General features: G+C 41.3%; 1 protein-coding gene and 1 long non-coding RNA gene across 4 annotated transcripts; both read right to left on the reverse strand.

Annotated features, from left to right (window-relative positions):
• Window positions 1-1,336: 1,336 nt before the first annotated feature.
• On the reverse strand, window positions 1,337-11,046 carry bend7 (BEN domain containing 7). Of its 3 annotated transcripts, none has more exons than XM_055940026.1 (10): window positions 10,695-11,046; window positions 9,399-9,476; window positions 8,847-9,191; window positions 8,089-8,564; window positions 7,772-7,879; window positions 7,581-7,698; window positions 7,344-7,457; window positions 7,172-7,213; window positions 5,559-5,609; window positions 1,337-5,339 (listed from the first exon to the last, which is right to left on the reverse strand). In XM_055940026.1, exons 1-10 carry the CDS (start codon window positions 10,762-10,764, stop codon window positions 5,281-5,283), a joined length of 1,461 nt encoding a protein of 486 aa, XP_055796001.1. In that variant the 5' UTR covers window positions 10,765-11,046; the 3' UTR covers window positions 1,337-5,280. The 3 variants fall into 3 exon arrangements, 2 of the variants coding, with proteins under 2 accessions (XP_055796001.1, XP_055796000.1); XM_055940025.1 differs by having other exon boundaries at window positions 7,172-7,216; XR_008761558.1 differs by having other exon boundaries at window positions 5,291-5,339; window positions 5,559-7,213.
• Window positions 11,047-12,298: 1,252 nt separating this feature from the next.
• Window positions 12,299-14,484, reverse strand: LOC129866968 (uncharacterized). Its single transcript, XR_008761559.1, has 3 exons — window positions 13,866-14,484; window positions 13,587-13,746; window positions 12,299-12,961 (listed from the first exon to the last, which is right to left on the reverse strand). It is a non-coding gene; the product is annotated as an uncharacterized LOC129866968 (long non-coding RNA).
• Window positions 14,485-23,655: the final 9,171 nt, after the last annotated feature.

The following is a 23,655-nucleotide window of genomic DNA, read 5'->3' on the forward strand; positions in this document are numbered from 1 at the left end:
CGACTTGCTAAATGTAATTTAAATGACGTCTTACAATTATACTCCTAATATGTCAGCACAAAGGCATTGATGCATCTGGAACTACTGAATGGTGCTGATATGACGGTTAAGCAATGGGAACATAAACTATAATTTATAGTAGAAAATGCATAATGTCTAGGGGAACGTTCGAGTGGATCATTTTTGTAAAGTCGGTGACCATCTTTCAAAGTGTATTGCATTATGGAGTTAAAAATGTCCGACTAGCGCCTACATGTGGACTGTATGAACTTTACAAAAATCATGTGATCAAAGGCCATTTAAGGTTTTAGTCGTGTTCCCCGGTTTAGACGTTGCATACCACGTCAACCGACTGTGCAGTTGGGCACAATATTGCTATAATATATGATGTGGTTAGCTGATACGTAACATATTGAGGTGTTTTAAGATCTGATAGGCGTCAGCAACGTCTGAGCAGCGTCTGATCAGAGGAATGGAACTTTTGACTACAGTCGACTGCAAGTTTCTGCAGTTGTTACCAACTACATCCTGCAGCCATCGCCTGCATTGTGGGAGACTATTGCCAACCACGCGCATTAGGGACAAAAGACATGACTGAAACAGGAAACAACTTTGCCGTGATTCCTGTATACAGTGGATATGTACAAAGGAATGAGATATTTGATGCTCTCTCACTGATTGATTGTACAATGTACACACATATGATTTCAGTTTGTGAATGTGTGATGTAAGGGTTGGAGCCATGTTTATTTCGACATTACAAAGAAAAAAAATTATAAACAAATGCAACACTGCAATGTGAGCCTTGCTGTTGGAAAACTACATTATTGTCCGAGTTTCAGATGTGCAGATACACCTTCCCCGACTTCATTCCGCAACTTTTGTCTACAGTCAGTTGCTTTCGCCTTACCACTCAAACGCACCCAAGATGTTTCCACCTGTCTGTGGTAAGGAGAGGAGGCTTTTGATTTGTTCCAACAGAACCAGAATGGTGTTGGGCTCCTGGCAAACAGTAGATGGAGAAAATCACTGTTTTAAAAATGTTTCAACTTTTGATGATGTCATCGGGTAGAACTTTTTAACTTTGTATTTTCACATATGTATACACTGGTATGGTGCTGGAGGTAATGAAAATTAGGTTGGAAAGTGGTGTAATTGCCCTTTAACGCGAACCCTAATTTCACCCCAACACGTGTACTTGCTCATTATCAGTTCTGACAATCTCACTTGAACTCTTGTTCATAATTCTAGCACGATACTGACATAATCAAAGGAGCTATCAATTACAGTGTTTGCTCTCAAAGCAGCACTCATCATCAACTAAAACACAGTACCATCAGATCATATTTAGTTTAATATGTATTATACACAGTCAACTGTACATGTACACAAAGGAGCCTTACATGAAGGTGTTGGCAGGTGGCACAGTGAACACAAATAAAAACAGTACTGTCCTATTGGTCACATTAATAACATAAATGGCACTGAGGTGCATAGTGAGTGGCAGATTAGAATGCCATTAAGACAACACATTACAGTCTACATGGTATACAAAACCAGAACTATTTTAAAAGGCGCAATCCGTACATTTGAGGTTCATAAGTTCAAAGATGTCACCTGGAAGAGATGTTGTTTTTATTTTGTAGGACTGAGGGACTTTACAAGTGCAAAACAAAGAGTTACCAGGAAGTTATCCACCTTTGTTTTCAGATAAACAGTCATAAAGAGACAACAACCCTGCTGAAAAAAAACAGCATAGACCAGCACAGACTGGTGACCAGCCGTTGTGTTTTCGCTGGTGACCAGCAGGGTTGGGGTCAATTCCAATTGTATTTCAAATTCAATTCTCGAATTCAAGCAGGAAGTAGAGAATTTACTTGGAATTGCAGCAATCTTCAAACAACTTCATTTGATTTAAATTAGAATTTAGATTGTCTGAATTGGAATTAAACATGAACCATCCTTGGAATGGAATTGGATTGGATTTAGACTGTCGTAATATGAATTGAATTGGAATTGAAGAACAAAACCATCCTTGGAATGGAATTGGAATTGAATTGGAATTGGAAAATAAAAACATCCCAATGAATGGAATTGGAATTTTAAAAATGGTCAAACTTCAATTGTATTATAATTGTGCAAATTCCATTTACTGGCGTTAATGAATTTAGCACACTGTGATATATGCAAATGTGGGCAAATATCTGCATATACCCCAGAGTGCCAGTTAGTGAACATTGGAATTACCACCCGTGAGTCACCGTGACTGTGTTAGCTAGTGACAGAAACATGGTTTTGCATTTAATTCTTATCAAACCAGTAGTTTCACCAAGTGAGTGCCTAAGTGAATATAGTGTCCTTAAAATGTTACCCTTCATGACAACACATTACATACTGTATCATAAGGCTATACCTCAACAGCCTAGTTTTACCCCAGCACAGTGGTCTGAAACTCCTGGTTTGCAGGCCACAACAAGCATGTCACATTATGCTGGCTTGCAAAGTGATATGTAATTCCTATTGCAATCCAGACAGTCAAGATATTCAGCAATTGGAATTTGCAACCAGCATTTTAGAATGACTGCCAAGGTAGGGAGAATTGGACAAAGGAGACTACCTAAACCAGAGATGGGCAACTTTGTTTGGGTTAGGGCCACAAAAAATCTGAACTCATCATGAGGGGCCCACAGTGGCTCGCGGGTCTGCGTAACCACATCCATACACACATATGCAGTCAGAGCCGGCCCTAACATTTTAGTGTCGCCGCTGGACAGGAGAAAAAAAAACAGAAGTTAATTTCCCGATTTTCTTTTTTGCCACTCTACATATTTTTCCATTGGGTCATTTCCTGCAAATCTTCACATTTTTCCATAGGGTGGAGAGAAATGTTTGCAGTTTTTAATATGATATCTGAGGGAGAGTGACTAACAAAATCATGTAATTCAACCATGATAATTAAGTTTAGATAGCTGGCTAGACTAATTTAGCAGTGTAAAATTTTTTAGTTGACATGAGCTAATTGAGTGACTGTCAGTAACCACATTTCCATCCAGTTTTAATGTGGGTAAAGTCATACCTTATAAAAAAGGAATCACGTCAGCTGTGATGGAAACAGGTAGTTTCAGTACAATTTTATAAATGCTGACAGATCATTTGACATTCGACATGGTGGGATCGTTTTGTGTTGGTAAAATTAATTATGCAAGAAATTGTGGGGGAATCGCCTTTATGCGCAAATATCGATATGATAACCATCATATCGAAGTAAACTTGGAGTCATGAGATGATATGGTGTGTAGTCCTCCCACTATGACTCGGGAAACCATGCAGTTTATTAGGCTACAGATCAAAAAGGTTATGATGAACTTCACAGCGTGGTGAAAGTGCACAGTGATATTGATGCACCTTTACAATAAATATTGAGGGTATTATTCAGGTGACATGATGATTGATGCTTGACTGCCATTTGACCCAAAAATATATTCTCGCTCTTATTCATAATAATCTCATCATGTAGACCACCGCACAGGCTACCTGCACTGTATCTGCAAGCTTTTGGCTAGAGCACACGTGCCAAGGCCAGGGTAGGCAGATTTTCCATTTAATGCAATAGTTTTTGTGACAAAACTATCGGTAGAGTTGAAAATGCGATTGAAACACATTGAACTTTAGATTTTTATTCGGTACATGAAAACGTAAGCAAAAAAGTAGATTTTGTGTGTGCACTACATCCACATCACCCACTGCCTTTTATCCACAACAACACTTCTGGGAAAATTAGCATATTTCCTTTGGATGGAAACCTAGCTAGTGATTGACATAAGAAAAAACTGCTCAAGCACAACCAAATTTAGAAATTGCACCTTGTGTATTGTACTATTCTAACTCTCAACAGTAAATTGAGACCGAAACCCGCCCCCCCCCCCTAAAAAAAAAAAATCTTCTGCTTTTGGAAATTGATCTGCGGGTATACAAAAAGGGAGCCACCAGTTGCCCATCCCTGACCTAAACCATTTAAACTGGAAAATCATCTCAGTAAAGGGTGCAATAAGTCCAACGGATTAATGGATTGGATTAGTTTAGAAAAAGGTATGTTATTTAGCTTGGTACAGCATAAGATTACTCAATCAATCCATTTATCAGTCAACGTGCATGCAAAAACACAGATATTGACACCAACAATTCAAAAAAATATACCTGCAATAAAGCATGCTGGGAAATATGATAGGCGTGGTTTTGAGTGTCAATGTTATACTACAGAGTAGAAATGACACAATCACGCTCAACTCTGGTTATTAACACAAAGGGGTTATTTTACAACACTGAGTGTTAATTTAAGTCCTGCACTAAAAAACCTCTCATTAATTTTATGGAGAGTGGAATTCCACTCTACCTTTAGTATTTTTTGCATTACTTAGACAGACACATAGCATTAAGGGTGAGTCGTATTTGAACCCTGGTCTATGGTGGGGAAGCACACATTTGTTGCTGAGAGTGTTTCCCACATGACCTCGACTCTGGACGATCCTCTCATTTCTAACATGAATCTTGTTTCGAACAATTCAGTTAAAGGGATACGTGAGAATTTTGGCAATGAGGCCCTTTATCTCCTTCCCCAGAGTCAGATGAACTTGTGGATACCATTTTTATGTCTCTGGGTATCTGCTAGCATCCAAAACCCAGCAAAGGCTGGTCATCAGCGAAAAACACAACGAAGGCTTGTCACCAGCGAAAACACAACGAAAGCTGGTCACCAGTATAAACACAACAGAGGCTGGTCTGCCAGCGAAAACACAGTGAAGGCTGGTCATCAGCAAAAACACAATGAAGGTAGGTCACCAGTGAAAACACAACGAAGGCTGGTCTGCCGGCATAACCAGCTAGACCATGCTGGTCAGACCAGCTAGACCATGCTGGTCTTCCAGCATAACTAGCTAGACTTTGCTGGTCAGCCAGCAGAACCAGCTAGACTATACTGGTCAGACTGGTGTGTGTGTGTGTGTATTTCTGTGTGTGTCTGTGTGTGTGCATGTGGTGTGCATATGTAAAACAAAGCAGTCCATGGAAACTAACTACATTTCACTAACCAACTTATTTTGGTCACTGTCATGTTTTTTTCTCTACAACCACAATACAATTTTGACATAGCTGTAAAAGAACAATACATCTCCAAAATGGACTTTCTAAAGAGGCACAACGCATCAAGTTAGTGGAGCAACAAAGACATAAAGTACAGTGCGTTGTATCTTCATTGCAAGTTGCTGGTTCACAGCACCGGCATCAATCAGTCACATCCTTCCCCACCTTAACCAAACATGCTGGCTTGTTGTAGTCATAGCCTACAGGACACATTTTCAATTAAAACATTGTTATATCAAATGTAATTAAATTATCAAATTATAACCTGTGTGTGTGTGTGTGTGTGTGTGTGTGTGTGTGTGTGTGTGTGTGTGTGTGTGTGTGTGTGTGTGTGTGTGTGTGTGTGTGTGTGTGTGTGTGTGTGTGTGTGTGTGTGTGTGTGTGTGTGTGTGTGTGTGTGTGTGTGTGTGTGGTGTTACCTGTTGATAGAAACTCCCTCTCCTCCCTCTCTCCGGACAGCTGAAGAGATTCTATTGCAAGAATATGATACCACCATAGTTATCAATCCACATTAAAACATTTATTTATTTATTTAACCTTTATTTAACTAGGCTCTCGAGTGGCTCAGCGGTCTAAGGCACTGCATCTCAGTGCTAGAGGCGTCACTACAGACCCTGGTTTGATTCCAGGCTGTATCACAACCGGCCATGATTGGGAGTCCCGTAGGGCGGCGCACAATTGGCCCAGCGCCGTCCGGGCTTGGGTTTGGCCGGGGTAGGCCATCATTGTAAATAAGGATTTGTTCTTAACTGACTTGCCTAGTTAAATTAAAATTAAAACACACCCAAGAACGAGAAAGAAAATAAAAGGTGTGTGGCCATTACAAAATGGGGAAAATAAAAGGATAATGTGGAAAGTGTCATCTCACAATATGTTCACAGTATTGTGTGAAGCAAACATACAGATGTTCAGCATTTACTACGATACTACTGTCAGTGGTGGAAAACGTACCCTATTGTCATACTTGAGTAAAAGTAAAGATACCTTAATAGAAAATAACTCAAGTAAAAGTGAAAGTCACCCAGTAAAATTCTACTTGAGTAAAAGTCTAAAAGTATTAGTTCTAAAATATACTTAAGTATCAAAAGATAGCCAAAGGCCCACTCCAACACATAATTTACAAATGCAGCATTTGTGTTTGTGAGTCTGCCAAATCAGAGGCAGTAGGGATGAGCAGGGATGTTTTCTTGATAAGTGTGTGAATTGGACCATTTTCCTGTCCTGTTAAGCATTCAAAATGTAAAGAGTACTTTTGGGTGTCAGGGAAAATGTCTGCAGTAAAAACTACACTATTTTCTTTAGGAATGTAGTGAAGTAAAAGTAAAGTACAGATAACCCCAAAAAACTACTTGAGTAGTACTTTCAATTATTTTTACTTAAGTACACCACTGACTACTGTTAATGTAGAGAGTTTGCTAGTCTCCAGTGTACTGCTGTTCTCATATGAGAGCTGCTGTTAAAGGGGGTGAACTCAGTCCAGTCTAACACAGTTCAGTACATCCTCTGGACAGTGTCCACATCCCCCACCCTAATGTTACAGAACTTCTGGACTGATACACGATGAGGTAATAGAGAACTACAGACAGACGGAGGGAGAAAGGAGCAGGGTAGACAGAGAGGGAGGGAAGACAGAAACAGATGTGGAGGGCAAAAGAGAGAAAATGTGAGGGAGCGAGGGAAATAATAAGAAAGAAGGAGTGCGAGAGAGATAAAGATGGGAGACATGAGAAAGAGAGTAGAGGGATTGGTGAAAGAGCGTGAGCGACAGAGAAGAGAGAAGGGGAGTGTGTGTGTGTAAGAGTAAGTTGAAATAGAGAGGAGCAGGAGAGAGTAGCACAGTGTGAAACTAATTAGCTGACATTTTGGGAGTCTGAGAAGAGAATGTCAGATGTCAGGGGGATCGCCTCACTTAAATATACCGGCCAAAGACAGAGCCATTACACCCAAGGTGCATAAACCAGGGACGGATGGGTGAGCGAGGCGGGAATGTCAGGTGCAGCGACTGTTGTCATGTGTGTGCATATGTGTGTACCTGTGCAAGGTCTGTTGAAGATGTCCTGAGGGTCTGTAGCCTCTGCTGAGTTCACAAAACAACATAGTTTCAGTAAGATACATTCTGAACCCACCCACCCACCCACACACACACACGCACACGCACACGCACACGCACACGCACACGCACACGCACACACACACACACTTACCTCTCTTTAGTCGTCTGCGGGCAAGTTTGATTTGGTCCTGTAGTATCTGGACCCAATCTCGAGGGCCTGGCAGCTTCTCTATTCTGTGAGCTGTGCAGTACTTCTCTGTAAACACTAGACACAGCACGGGAGATTTACAGAAGACCCAACAAAACAAATAGATATTACATCTCTATCTCGCTCCATGCCCGATCTCTCTCCACTCCACTCTACTCTCACAGTGTGTTTCTTTCCTACCTTTAATGGCTCCCACAATGTTCTGGTCCAGTCCTTTCCTTTGGTCGTTCAGACCTCTCTTCCTCTTGCCGTTGGGCAGTGAGTTAGCTAGCGTGGTGTCGTCAAAGAAGGCGCACACCTGTGACCAAGATGGTGTGTCAATCAACATAAATAAAGTGAATAAAGCCAGTGATAAGGTTAATAAGACCCACCAACTTCCTGAAGAGCAGGCTTCCAGAGCGTGTGTAGTTGACCAGGATTGAGTCCAGCTGCGCCTTGGGAATAAACACCTCATAGTCCTCCGCTAGGCGCACCTCACTCTGGGGGAGAGAGAGAGAGAAAGAGGGGCACATTCGACAGAGACAGACAGACTGATAGTACACTACCCTCCCCACACACACACACACACACACACACACACACACACACACACACACACACACACACACACACACACACACACACACACACACACACACACACACACACACACACACACACACACACACACACACACAGTGCAACATACCTCTGAGGTTTGAAGACCTTTGGGTTGTCTATAGTTAGGATTGTGTTTATCGTCACCAGGGATGGGCTTGTTCTGCATGGACAGGGTTTGTACTGAGAGCTCGGGTGAGGTGGAGGGTGAGGCAGGGGTGTGCACAGGTCTCTCCAGCTCTCTGCTCCCCCCCTCCCTCCTTCCCCCGGACTCCAGGGGTACACAGGCGGGGGATGAGGGGGGGAGAGGGGGAACAGATGCCCTCTTGCTGGGTGCGCTCAGTGGAGCAACCTTGTGGACAGGACGTCTCTTGCGGGGTCTGCGACGCGGAGCTGTAGGGACAGGGCAAGGGGGGCAGGGAGGGGCCCTGTGCTCCTGCTTCTCCTGGGAACCTTTCTGTGTCTGCATTAGCCTCCTCATGGTGCGTAGCTCCTGTAGAATAGCCTGTAAGGTGCTCTTACAGTTACACATACAGCAGGGAGCCTCTACCACTGCAGGAGCCACATCTGCACGGGAACACACAGACACACATACACACACATATACACATGTGTCATTACATGGGACAAACCTTTTGCCCAGGCAGCTCTGACACCCCATGCCTCTGTCTGACTGTTTAAATGACACAAGCTTCTCCACTGTCTGTCTGCCTTACCAGACAGGGACTGATAGAGGCCTCTTTATGATGTCACTGCTCTGTATAATGATGTGGCTGTCTGGTTCTGCAGAAATTGTCTGCTCTCTAGACCTCATAAACAGACCCCCCCCCCCCCCCCCCCCCCCATTACCATTAGTTTTGAATGTGCCTTTGGTGGTTGTGTTGAGCATCCTCTGGGTCTTGGAGCGTGTGCCGTATTGGCCAGACCCCTGGCCGTTGGGGACTAGATTGGGTATAGACATGGGACTGGGCTCTGTTTCCCCTGCTGAGCTCCAGACACTGATCTGGGGGTCTTCCAGTTCTGGTGGCAAAGCAGCCGGCTGTGCCCAGCTCAGGTGCTCCTCCTGGGGCTCCTGTTTGAGGCTGTTTCCCTCTGCTCCCACACGCTGGTACATCCGGCCGGCCTTGTCACTCAGCAAACGCATCATGCCTGTGATCTGTCTCTTAATCTCCACACCCTCATCACCCAACCAGGCTGGGGAGGAAAGAGAGGAGTTAGAAAGAGAGGATGTGTGTGTGTGTGTGTGTGTGTGTGTGTGTGTGTGTGTGTGTGTGTGTGTGTGTGTGTGTGTGTGTGTGTGTGTGTGTGTGTGTGTGTGTGTGTGTGTGTGTGTGTGTGTGTGTGTGTGTGTGTGTGTGTGTGTAATTTTCCTGACTAAAATAAAGAGCATGAATATCATACCTTCTGGCATGGCAGTATCTTTTGATGCTCCATTGACATGAATATTGACGGCATTGTCAAAACTCCTTGCGTCAAAATCTGTGAAAATAAAAATACCAGAGATCTGTAATATCTAGGGCACAATCAGGGTAGTTTGGTGTACATCCAAAATAATGACATTAAAATAAATAAAATGATGTTTGTATGACTAATGATAATATACATATGAGGGTTGACATACAATGAATGCACAAAACATTAGGAACACCTTCCTAATATTGAGTTGCACCACCTTTTGCCCTCAGAACAGCCTTAATTCGTCGGGCATGGACTACAAGGTGTCGAAGGTGTTCCACAGGGATGCTGGCCCATGTTGACTCTAATGCTTCCCACAGTTGTCTCAAGTTGGCTGGATGTCCTTTGGGTGGTGGACCATTCTTGATACACACAGGAAACTGTTGACCATGAAAGACCCAGCTGCGTTGCAATTCTTGACACACTCAAACCAGTGTGCCTGGCACCTATACCCCTTTCAAAGACACTTCAATCTTTTGTCTTGCCCATTAACCCTCTGAATGGCACACATACAAAATCCATGTCTTAAATGTCTCAAGGATTAAACTTCCTTCTTTAACCTGTCTCCTCCTCTTCATCTACACTGATTGAAGTGGATTTAACAAGTAACATCAATAAGGGATCATAGATTTCACCTGGATTCACCTGGTCAGTCTGTCATGGAAAGAACAGGTGTTCCTAATGTTTTGTACACTCCGTATGTGTATGAAAACATTGCATTCCTCTGTCTAGGCCCACATCATGCACTATGCTATGGTAATTCTGTGGGCTGTGATGTAAACCAATGATTCTCCACCCTCCTCCCATTCAGCCCAGATTCCACCACCTGTGGGTGGTATTGTATGACGAAATCTTTCTCACTAAAAACACTCTCTCAGTTGCAGCTCTCAGAAAGATTATTCTCGCTAGTTCACAAAAAAGTGCCCTAAAGGCTAGCCAAATACAAGAGTAAAACACATAAAATAATATTCTAATCATATTCTGTACAAAATCACTGATCCACTGCCTAAATGCTCTCTGGATTTTCTTAGTTCGTTGCGTTGGTTGAATTTCCTTTTTTTAATACTCACTCACCTAGCTATTTTTTGGAAACCATGACGAGTGAGTTATACATGCATAACAGGTACATACCTATGTACTGACGTAGCCATCTCTAGCCTATTGTTTACAGTGTAGCACTGACTTGCTCACAGCGCCAGACGTTCACAGACAGAGACAGACACAGTCTCCCGTATCCCCTACCTTGCTCTTGCTCATGGACCAGTTTGAAGCTCTGAGATTTCCTTCTTCTTTTCCTCTCGCTAAACTCCATCTTTACAGGATCTGTGTGTTGTAGAGCTGAGGATGCCTCATCAGAAAGCGAAGCGCGCAGTGCATCGGCACACAGAAGATCACTGACCGTCTGCCCTAATAATGCTCCGTTTAAATTCGCCTTCAATATCTTTTATAGTTCCATCAAACCTTCACTCTGTAAAAGCTCTTCAAATAATAACTGAGGAACTAATTATTGTATTTCATCACAGTCATCTTTTAAATGGGTTGTCCTCAGAGGGCTGTCCGTTTTTTGGCTATGTAAATAAATAAATGACTTAATACTTACAATTCGTCACATCTATGCCTTTGCGCCACCTGATGGTCGCAACAATCCAGTTCTCTGCTATATTCTGGACTGGAGGGTCAACACTTAAGTGATAATGCCCGAGAAGCCGGCTTCGTCTCCGGCCTAACAACACCCGTGCCAATATATTCTCCAAACACCGGCTTCTCGGGCATTATCACTTAAATAACAATTGAAAAGATTAATATAATTGAGAAATTAGAATAGCTACATCAATATATTCTATTCTATATTCTGTTGGCAATATAGTATTTTTCTGTCTTGTGATGTAAATTATTTTATAAGACTTGATTATTCAGTCTTAATAACACATTCTAAATTTCATATTATTATAATTGTATTTTTCAACACTGTTGGCTGTGGCTGCGGTTCCGGATTTTCTGGAACCCGATTTACAGTGGTTAATTATACATAGATTTCTGCAAATGTGTGATTCTCATGTAGCTGCTGCCCAGCTAGAAACAAGTACTTGAACCAATCGTGGCCCCATTCTGATAAGCCAGAACTGATTTAATCAGCCGAATCCGGGTGCCATATTGAATGACTGCCCAGAATCGGGTTGATTCTGTCTACCAGAACTTTTTTTGTATTTTTTATTTAACTAGGCAAGTCAGTTAAGAACAAATTCGTATTTACAATGACGGCCAAACCCTAACCCTGAAGACACTGGGCCAATTGTGCGCTACCGTATTGGACTCCCAATCAAGGCCGTTATGATTCAGCCTGGAACCAGGGTCTGTAGTGACGCCTCTAGCACTGAGATGCAGTGCCTTAGACCACTGCGCCACTCTGGAGTCGGTATCTTGCCAGAATCCCACCAGAAGTGTACCGATGCAAAGTCATATCAACAAATTCATATTAATATTACCCATCTACCCCCCCAAAGTCGGCATGGTGTTGGTCCAGTTGACGACACCCAACGCTGACTCTCAGCCGATCATGCCTTTACCCAACCGAGTGTGGCCTGTGCTAGCTGGGTGCCCAAGTAGCTTCTTCAGTGCTCCCACTGCCTCTTCCCCCTTATTGACACGGAGGGGGAAACTTCATGTTGTACACTAAAGATATGGTCAACATGTTCGATATATGCATTCCATGGCTCGAGCGTGATTTTTTTTCATGTTGTAGCCTACACAAAATACATGATAGACATGTTCGTACAAACTTTGTTGTAACAGTATATTTAGGCAAGAATATCAAACACAAGCAAGACACATACAGGCAGTCAAAATAGCGATGATTTTGTATCCGATTTTATTTCGGTATTACTGGGCTATATTTAAGCAATAAGGCATATGGCCTATTTACCACAGCTAAGGGTTGTTCTTCTGTACGACGCAACATGGAGTACCTGGATACAGCCCTTAGTCGTGATATATAGGCCATATACCACTAACCCCCGAGGTGCCTTATTGCTTTTATAAACCGGTTGCCAACACAGTAAGGCAAGGAACTACACATCTAAATTGAAAATGTTGCTTTAATAAATCAATTCCGCCAGAAAAAGTAGTCTGGACAAAAGTCTCATTACTATGCAACAACCACAGGCTAGCTAACAAGCTTACATTAAATGTAGGCAAAAACCGAGCATTAGCGCCACTTCTAAAGTGACCAACACATTCAAATGATTTATTCATGTTGATCTGAATGTTGCTATTTATTGTGTACAAATGAAAAAAATGGTCCCATGTTATCGTTTGTTGTTGTCTCCACGCTGCTGGAAATGGAAGCCGTTATTTTAGCTGGGGGAGCTGCTGCTGTGCTGTCTGAGAATAATGCTTACAGATTTGGCCTCCAGTAATGTTGAAGAGAGGTTGCGAATCTGTGTCCTCTTGACAGAGTATTCCTCGCGCCTCTAGTCAAGCAACCGCACTGGCGATTTTAGCATGTATATCTGGATGGGGCAACAACAAAAAAAAACATGTGGGATGCATGGCAGCAAAGCCACTACACAACGCTAAACAATACATGAATTGCATTATAACGGTGACAAACGGTGCCCACAAACTGGTAGGGCCTACATAATGCTGTCCCAACAGCAGAGTCCCAACACCTTCCTACTGCTAAACCTGTCTTTCAGCTGAGCCTTGTCTGGCCGCGAAACAATTAATTCAGCCTCATTTGCTGCCTTTAAAAAAAACATAGCTGATATGGCAGACTTGCTGAAACAAATGTGGTTTCTACTGACAATTGAGATGTACAAATTATGGTATAAGAGGACGACAAGTTGATGAGGCAACCCTTAATTTCGATTACGACATTCATGTATTTTCTACTGCCAATCCCACCACCACAGAAGGCACTGCGCTAGGCTGAAACGCCTGCATTTTTGAGCTGCCTTACTCAAGAAAGCAAGAGACCATGTTTGTATGCGGCTTTATTAACTTAATTTTAAAAAACATGTTTTTTACATTGTTTGCAAACTGATATTACATGTATTAATGGCAAAATAACAAGCAAAACAGACAAGACCCCCAAATAAATCTTGAATTTGTTATTTAAAAAGAAGAAAAAAATACCTAAAAGTGTGGCGCTCAAAACAATGACGGGTCGCCATTGAGCATCCGACAGTTTCTGGATCATTGTGGTTCGGAGGCAGTGGTTTGTTTAAATCTGCGACGGGACTGCTATTTTGCAGGGGTGAGGGTGGTCACTCCCATCGGCTCGTCTTTTGTGTACCTGAAAGATATAAGACAAAATAACGTGAACTAATAGTTAGGCCTACAAAACTACCGGTTATATTGCCAGGGTACATTAGAATGATTTAACTAGCTAATTAAAGTTAACAGTTAACTTACATATGTATCAGTTCACTGGTAGGCAGCTTTGTCCCGCCCCTCTTTCCTCAACTTTTTAATTTCGCAGACAGACACATTGTTGCTCGTTGTGAATTTGGTATCCTTCTGTATACTCCATGCCAGACTAAGAGGGGTCGTTGACAAGGCGGTTCAAACCAGCTCCGAGTTCAGCGTAATGTAGCTGCTAATCCTATATTCTTCGCCATAGATGTTTCTCACAAAACCACGAAAGTATCATAGAATGACGTTCGGTTCCGTCTTTGTTGTATTCCCAAACTCACAATGTATCCCATGTTCTGTGAAGCAGGCAAGTGCCCGTTTAGTTTGTTTAGGTTTCTATCAAGTTGATATTAAGGCTTATTTTCTACATCGACATGTGGAACTGTTGTTGATGTTGCCATTTTATCGAGGTGACAAGCCTAAACAGTCAGTCATGGTATACCGTTTCACACACAGCTAAATGCTGTTTTAGCCAATCAGCATTCAGTATCCAAATATGGGTGATCAATATTTATTTCTAGGCAATGTAGTTAACTATAGCCTAATCATATTTAGGAAGTAAATGTCATAGGAAAGTTAACTGCCCCGTGCTTCTCCGCCCATGCAGCCTACTCTATTTCATTGAGACCACACATATACTAGGGCACTTGATCTCGCACGCCCAACGAGGAGAGGTAGGCTACTTACAGTAACTTGAGGCAGCGAATTCTGATTGTGTGAATACTTTGACAAATATGTGCTTTTAATACAACAGGTAGGCTAACGCATACAAAGCAGAAAGACGAACATGTTCAAATAATTTACGGGACAAAAATATATTTTAATCGCAAAATTGCCAGCATGAAAACTGCCAACCATGCCGCAATGATCTCTGTCGGGAACCGCAGGTACTACAGCCCTCTACTACCGTGGCCCTAAAGGAGGCAAACAACCTTTCAAAATAATAGGCTGCAAAATTTGGTAAAAGGCTTCAAAATATTTTAAAGGCCTACCAAGTTTGGTAAAATGCTAGAACATATTTCAGAGTCCTGCAAAATTTGGTAAAAGGCAGCAAAATATGTCGGCCTGCTCGTTTATTAAAATGCTGCATAATATTTCAAAGGCCTGCAAAATTTGGTAAAAGTCATGCGAAATATTTTAAAGGCCTGTGAAATGATTTAAATATTTCAAAGAAGCTAAATATTTCAAAGGCCTGCTAAATATTACAAAGTGCTGCGAAATATTTAAAAAACCTGCAAAATATTTCTAAGGCCTGCGAAATATTCCAAAGACCAGCAAAATATGTCAACGGCCAGCAAAATATTGGTACATTTGGTAAAAGGCTGCAAAATCTTTGGACAGCAAAATATTTGGGGCTGTGAAGTTTGGTAAATGATCTGTTAAATATTTCAAAGACCTGCAAAATATTTCAAAGAAGCAAAATATTACAAGGCCTGCAAAATATTTCAAAGACCAAATAAACATTTCAAAGGAGTGAAATATATATATATATATTTCAAATGCCAGCAAAATATTTCTAAGCCCTGAGAAATATTTAGGCGAGCAAAGTTTTGTAAAAAGCTGCAAAAAATGTCAAAGGTCTGCAAAATATCTCAAAGACCTGCACAATATTTCTAAGTCCTGGGAAATATTTCAAAGATGCTAAATATTTCAAAGGTCTTCAAAACATTTCAAAGACCAGCTAAATATTTTGGCATGCAAAGTTCTGTAGAAGTTAAATATTTCAAAGGCCTGCAAAATATTTAGGCATGCAAAGTTTTGTAAAAAGCTGCGAAATATTTCAAAGACCTGCGAAATATTTCAAAGACCTGTAAAATATTTCAAATATTTTAAACTGCTAAACATTTCAAAGACCTCTGCAAAATATTTCAAAGAAGCAAAAAATGTAAAAGACCCGCAAAGTATTTCAAAGGTTGAAAGAGTGCCAAGAGTGCAAAGCTGTCATCAAGGCAAAGGGTGGCTACCTTGAAGAATCAAAAATATCAGTGGCATCCCCGTGGGACGGTTGAGCTAACGAGGTTGTATATAACGAGAACATTTCTCAGGACATAGACATATCTGATATTGGCAGAAAGCTTAAATTCTTGTTAATCTAACTGCACTGTCCAATTTACAGTAGCTATTACAATGAAAGAATACCATGCTATTAATAAACCAATTAGGCACATTTGGGCAGTCTTGACAACATTTTGAACAGAAATGCAATGGTTCATGATTTTGGTTGGTTCCATTGAAACATTATTCAAGTACAGTATTTCTCACATGTTGGTATTTTGAGTTTCTCTCTATAATTATATTGTTTCTATTTTTAAAGTATTTTTTGTGCATTGCCAGTCAGGGGTGCCAGTAATATTGGAGCCAACTGTATGCTCCGGTCTTTTGAATGCACATGTTAGCAAATGTTCACAAATGCACAAAAAAGACAAGCAAAAATGATATCGTCATTTATTTAGTGTTGTTGTACTGCTGTTGGTAGGGATATATACTATATTACTGTGAATGGGGATACATTTCAAGTGCAACTTTGATTGCAACTTTGCAAGGGTAGCACAGCTACTGTTAGCTTCGGGTGCGGGAGATGATTCTTTTGACAATTTTCTCACGGCATTCTGCACTGTCTTTTGTCTTTTATCAGGCAAATATACTTGTGTATCAGAGTCCAGAAAGCAGCATTAACATTTGCCTTGCATTTGTATCTATTCTATGTAGTCATTAAAAGAGAGACAACCGGCAGAATTGTGTCCAGAGCTTTCCCTTCTCTTCCACAGAACCGGTAACAGCAGCACCCAACAGGGCTTGAACTGCCTAGCTCTCCCTGTAGATTCCACAGAAAGCACTGAGCTAGGCTGAAACACTTGCATTTTGGAGCTACCTTACTCAAGAAAGCAAGAGCTCATGTTTGTATGCAGCTTTATTCACTCAATACATTTGTTTTTACATTGTTTGCAAACTGATATGTGACACGAATTAATGCCAAAATAACATGCACAACAGGCAACTAACCCGCCCACCTGTTTTTCTCTGCCCCAACTGCCCTGTCTGACCGGTCGCCACTGCTATTTATCAATATGTCTTGTCAACAGAAAGCAGTGACAGCATAATTTTGAACTTAGAAATATAAACTTTCAAAATTCTTTTCCAATGGGATTGTACTTAATCAGGTAAAAACTGCAGAATGAGTCTAAACATGTGCTGTGATTTATTTATTTTGATGATATACCAGAAATTCACAGGAGGGTGGTGGCACCTGAATTGGGGAGGACGGGCTCGTGGTAATGGCTGGAGCGGAATCACTGGAATGGTATCAAATACATCAAACAAATAGTTTCCATGTGTTTGATACAATTCCATTCGCTCTGTTCCAGCCATTATTATGAGCTGTCCTCCCCTCCGTAGCCGCCTCTGCAGAAATCACCAAAACGGGTTTGCCCTGCACACTATGGGTCTGAGGTTAGCGGCAAGCTCATGCCAGCTAGCTACCTTAGTTTACAGTAGTTTCAGAGCTCAACTGGCTTAGCTAGCTATAATTTGTCAGATTAAAATGTTGTAATCATTGCATCTTCTTGTTGAGATGTGGTGTTAGTTTATGTTTCGATTTACAGGAATCAAAGAAATAGTTGAAACAAGCCGAGCTTGTACGAAAAGAAGAGGAGTATTTTAAAAGGTGTGGCTACAAGGTAACAATTGTGTCTAGCTAGCCAGTTAAATGTGAAGTCATTAATCATAGTGATGGAGAGTGAATTTGGAAAGTATTCAGACACCTTGACATTTTCTTACGTTACAATTTTATTCTAAAATTGATTAAATTTTTTTCCCCCCTCATCAATCGACACACAATACCCCATAATGACAAAACAAAAACTGTTTATTTTAGCAAATTTATAAAAAATAGAGAACTGAAATATCACATTTACATAAGTATTCAGACCTTTTACTCAGTACTTTATGGTGTATGTGTGGGGGGTATTCAGTCCATTCACTGATCAGTTACCTGGAAGGAGAGGGGGCAAGGAATTGAGAGTTGGGTTATGGCCATGTTGTGGAGTTGAGAATGATTTTAGGCTCTGTTATCAGTTTATCCCTTCACACATTTAAAGTGTTGGGGTTAATCAGGCTTTGCTACATATGTTGCAAACAAGTTTGATATGGGCCTTTGCAGCAGAAACAACTTTCAATTCTTCCCCTTGGTTTTTGTGTTTACAGGTTTTATCTTACTTTTGAGATTGATCATGTGTGGGAGGGAAACTGCATTGCAATCCAACTGACTGTAATACAGCTCCAAATATGCACGTAAAGCGGGTTTTTAGCTTACAAATGCAAGACCTCCATCTGAAATTGATCATTTGTGCATTTTTGGGGCTTTGGCTATGTGAAAAAAAATGTTTATTGTATTTTTATTGTTGATTGTGCTCCTCATAGAAACACAAAACACAACTGAATGCCTTCAACTGAAATGTGTCTTCACATTTAACCCACCCCCTCTGAATCAGAGGTGCGGGGGTCTGCCTTGATCGACATCCACGTCTTTGGCACCCAGGGAACAGTGGTTTAACTGCCTTGCTCAGGGGCAGAACAGATTTTTACCTTGTCAGCTCAGGGATTTGATCCAGCAACCTTTCAGTTACTGGCCCAATGCTCTAACCACTAGGCTACCTGGGTGCAGATTCATGTGATTCTGAAATCAAGACCAGTCAGCATATTTCAAATATGAAACTGCTATACTTTGCCGGGGTTTAATGTCGGTAAACACTGACATTTTTCATGGCCATTAAGATGGTCTATGGTAATACCACGATAACGGAATGACGATTTGACTCAGATTTTTCACTTAAAATGTATGCCAAACAAAACATATTGATTTCAAAGTCTATGCACAATAACTACTTTGAACAATTTACACAGAACATTTCACAAAAACTGGAAGAACTGTGCAGATGCAAAGTTTGGTAACAGAATTATAGTAAAATCTCAGTTTCTTATGTGACCACGTTTTCCAAAAACTATGTTAAATATCTGCTCCGAATTAAGATGAAATGATGTATGCAGAAAGAATGGGGCATCAGCTATGATATCACTCGTGAGTTTTTAGAAAAATGTCTATTTGTTTTTGAACAGTTTTTACAAAAATGTCTATTGGTTATTGAACTACAATAGGTCAAGTGGATTTATATCTGGTAACGAAATATGCTATTGAGATTACATCATGTGTCCCTGATCTGTACTATACTGAAATAAAAAATTATAATTCTCTTCATGGTGATGTATCCTGATATATCCTTTTTTTGCCTATTTGGGTATTATTCTACATACTGGCTATTATTCTAATGAGCTCTGCCCCCAAACAAGACCAAATTTGGTTGGTCCAGACCAAATCTGACGTCTATGTTTCATAAGTTGGACATCACAGTACAAGCGACAGTAGAATGTAGTCAAAAGAACCCCTTGCTCCATATGACATGATCAAATCAATATGTTTGTTGAAAAATGCTGACATTTACATTAAAAACATGTTTCTGACAACCTAACCATAAGTATCAGCCCTGGCTTAAACTGTTATCAAGTGACAGTAGGGGACAATGTAGTCAAAAATATCCTGGACCTATAGCTAGTCTATCCTGGCTGAACGTTTCCCAATTATATGCCATGTAATTTGTGTTTCTTGGCTAAGGTCATAGTGACATTCTTAAAACTCTTCAGTTGCTTTTTAAATTATGTTTTGCCTCGTAGTGCATACACCACAAGTGAAGAATTGGCAAAATATTCCTTATACAACAACAATAATGTATCATGAAGTGGTGTTTCGGTAACAGATTTCTATCAGGAAACAAATACTTAAAGCATATGATGTTCAACAAATAAGTGCTTCAGATAGATAGTTATGCCCTCTGTTAGTATAGGAGAAAACACAATATTTACAATTTGTATTAGTAACAGAAGCAGCTGCCAGTATTTATCATCTTTCTGTACCAGATATTATGGAGAAAACACCAAGACTGAATAGCATTTAGACCCAAATCATTGCTCCCATCATCCAATTTGAGTGCAGCTGGACGATTCCTCCTCTCTGTGTAGCTATAGTTAAATTAATGAACTCTACCGTACACATCTTTAGCAGTCACAAAGTTCGCTTGTATATACTGTAACACAAGTTTTACCTCAAATTGTGCAACTCCTTCTAAAATGTCATGCATTTTATCAATAGAAAAAAAAATCTGTAGTATTGAAGTACTGCAGAGTTAAATAAGCAAGCATGCTTCACACCATACATATGAGGTAGTGTTGAGTTTGATAATGGTCTGAGTACATGTGTTTTGTTCGTAAAGTCACTCTTGGGTCATCCTCAGAGAACACAGTTTGAAAATCCACTTTCTCAGTGAGGCAAAAACGGCAACAATGACGAGCACTAAATGATTCCACAAAACCAAACAGGCAATGTTTACCAAGATTATCTACAGTTACTTGGACAATACTGCTATGTATACGACCACTGAAAAAGGGAACTTCAATACCCTCAGTCTCAAGCACTTTCAAATCACTTACTATTGGCTTAAGAATGGAATCAAATCCATGCGTCCTGATATGGAAGAGTGCACATAAGGGAATATTTACCAAAATTGAATTAAACTTTGGGGTAAAATATCTCAAAGTAAACTCAGCAAAAAAAGAAACATCCTCTCACTGTCAACTGCGTTTATTTTTTCAGATTTGGCAGTTCTTGCTGTGAGATGTTACCCCACTCTTCCACCAAGGCACCTGCAAGTTCCCAGACATTTCTGGGGGGAATGTCCCTAGCCCTCACCCTCCGAACCAACAGGTCCCAGACGTGCTCAATGGGATTGAGATCCAGGCTCTTCGCTGGCCATGGCAGAACACTGACATTCCTGTCTTGGAGGAAATTACACAGCAGTATGGCTTGTGGCATTGTCATGTCAGGATGAGCCTGCAGGAAGGGTACCACATGAGGGAGGAGGATGTCTTCCCTGTAACACACAGCGTTGAGATTGCCTGCAATGACAACAAGCTCAGTCCGATGATGTTGTGACACACCGCCCCAGACCATGACGGACCCTCCACCTCCAAATCGATCCCGCTCCAGAGTACAGGTCTCGGTGTAACGCTCATTCCTTCCACGATAATTGCGAATCCGACCATCACCCCTGGTGTGACATAACCGCCATAATGTCTGGTCCAGGGACGGTGAGTTTGTGACCATAGGCGACGTTGTTGCCGGTGACAAAAGTACATTTTTTGCTTCCTCATCAGATCTTTGATGCAGTCGTGAGGAGCTTCCATCAATCAAAATGATTGTATCATCCGACTCATGGTCTGAACCACCCATCACAGAACTGGCAGAGACAGGACTCATCAGGGAAGATTCTGAAATACACAATGACGAAACAGGCATGTCAAATATATGGTTATATTGAAAGTGATGCCACAAGTAGTCAAGACTTGAAAACCAGCACATACCTTTAGCATCAAACACCAAGATCTGTCCGTGTCACCACCTCCTCAAACCCCCTCATCAACTTTAGTTCCAGACCCATCATACAGCTTTGCCTCTGATAAACTAATGGGATCTCAAATTTCAGGAAAGCTGTGACAAACATTAAAACAACCTCCAATTAGAATTGCAATCGTAATGGTAAGAGTACTCAGACTAACTTGTAAATGAATGAACACAATACATTTATTTCCATTCACAAATTAAAAGTTTACCTCCAATCAAAAGGTTTTCACATGTCAGGTCAATGACCTTGACATATTTTTATTCACCATTGAATTTCACCCTGATCAACATGACTGGGTCTGAAAGCGGTTAATGGTACGAGATAAGGCCAAAATGGATGAAAAAGCATTACATTTGTATTTCAATCATGACACATTATATCAGGATGACTGCAAACGTTTTCACCAATACTCCTTTACTTAGCAATGCTAATTTAAAAGTATATTCTGAAAATATTGGATCATGACCAGAACTTGTCTGATATTACTTGAAGCAGGTCCCAACTAAAGCAAAAAGACTATTCAACTCACATTCACTGTCCCGAAATGTGGACACGGCCTAATTAGTCCAGTAAAATACACTCGTAATTCCAGCTAGTCACTATATTATGTTGTCAAGTTCTAGGAGCAGTCTTACAAGACCGCCAAAATGAACTGGTGATAAAGTGAGTGGAAAACGCAGTTAGATATTTGGCGATTCAATGGCCACAATATTTATCTATAAACATCACCCACAAGTCTAAAATGCAATTATAAATAAATAAATAAACAAACGAACCTAAATAAATAAATAAATAAATAAATAAATAAAAAATAAATAAACAACTCACCTTAAATCAGATTAGTCCTCAATATATAGTAAGCAGCTGAAATAAAGAGAACAAACTAGCATGAGGCTAAAAATGCCTGGTGCTGATATAAGACACGCGCCCATGGAACCACCACGTGGAGCAGACTAACTGCACAGGACAGGGGCGAGCTCGTTAGCTAGCATGCTAGCTATCAAGCGAAGACGTGCAAAAAGTGAAACGCAAGTAACTCTAACATTAGCTGCACACACACAATCAAAACTGTTACTTTCTATGTTACACGGCAGTCTGACAACCAAGTATCAAGTATTTAAAATAAAATAGCTAAATAATATCAGTGAAATAATTGTTTAAAACTCACTTGTCGTGGAACAAATTAGGATTTTGTTGATCCAACAAAGAAAATTTGAACGCAGAAACTGAACTTATGGGCGTGGTTGTGATGCTGTTTACACTTACTGAGTAAATGTCTTTACTAATAGAGTAAAACTGTATACTGTAGCGACCCACAGTGTTAGGCTATTAGTTGGTTGTGTTGTACTTACCAGTGTTCGCGGGGTCCGACATGCAATCAACCAGCTATCTGCCAATCACGGGAATGCCTGGAATGTTCTGATGCCGGGCATCCTGGTGTAAAGTTGGGTTAGTAAACCGTCAATTCGTAAATTCAATCCTCTGTCTGGACAATTGTTCCTTTATGATCTAGTCAGGTCATTACATTGGTGTCAGAAGTAAAAACGTTTATAAAAGTTAGCAAGCTAGCTAGCTGACTTCTGTGGCTAGCTACCATAGGTGAGAACGGGGTTGAAAATGCTTCGAGGGAATCTGAAAGTGAAGGTGGAGGTCATTATGGACGATTATGGCCAAGGAGGTGCGCGTGTGTGCGTGTGCATGGACGTCGGATGAGCTGGCTGAGGAGATCGCCAGGGCGTCGGAGCCCAGAGGCCGCTTGAGGGAGGACGTTAGAGTGATGGCGGCTGAAGCGGGCATGAGTCCTTCGTCGACTGTGCTTCGCACGGATTCTGGTGGGCGGACCGAAGGGGTGACGTCGCGACGGGACGAGGAATCTGGGGCTCAGGATGTAAACAAACATGGCGGCGCCCAGTTTCCCGGCTGCGTCTGTATCTTTTAAGACCCCGAAGTATTCCAGTAAGGCGGATTGGGAAGCTTTTCATGCTCAGTTTGAACTGTTAGCTCATTTTAGGGGGTGATCGTATGAAGATAGGGCACTGCAGTTGGCTTTATGCCTCACGGATGAAGCTCTGGCCTGTTTGATATTGATTAGCCCCGAGTACAGACGTGATTATGGTGCTTGAGTGGGAGCACTGAGGAGGCGCTATGGACAGTGTGTACAGCCCGGGCTACTGCGCTCCGAACTGAGTAATAGACGCAGGCAGCCTGTAGAGCCTCTACGGGTTCGAGCTAATGACATTGAGAGCCTCTCTCGGCAGGCATATGCTCACATGCCCCCC

This window comes from Salvelinus fontinalis, chromosome 12, assembly GCF_029448725.1.
Source record: "Salvelinus fontinalis isolate EN_2023a chromosome 12, ASM2944872v1, whole genome shotgun sequence".
NCBI lineage: Eukaryota > Metazoa > Chordata > Actinopteri > Salmoniformes > Salmonidae > Salvelinus > Salvelinus fontinalis.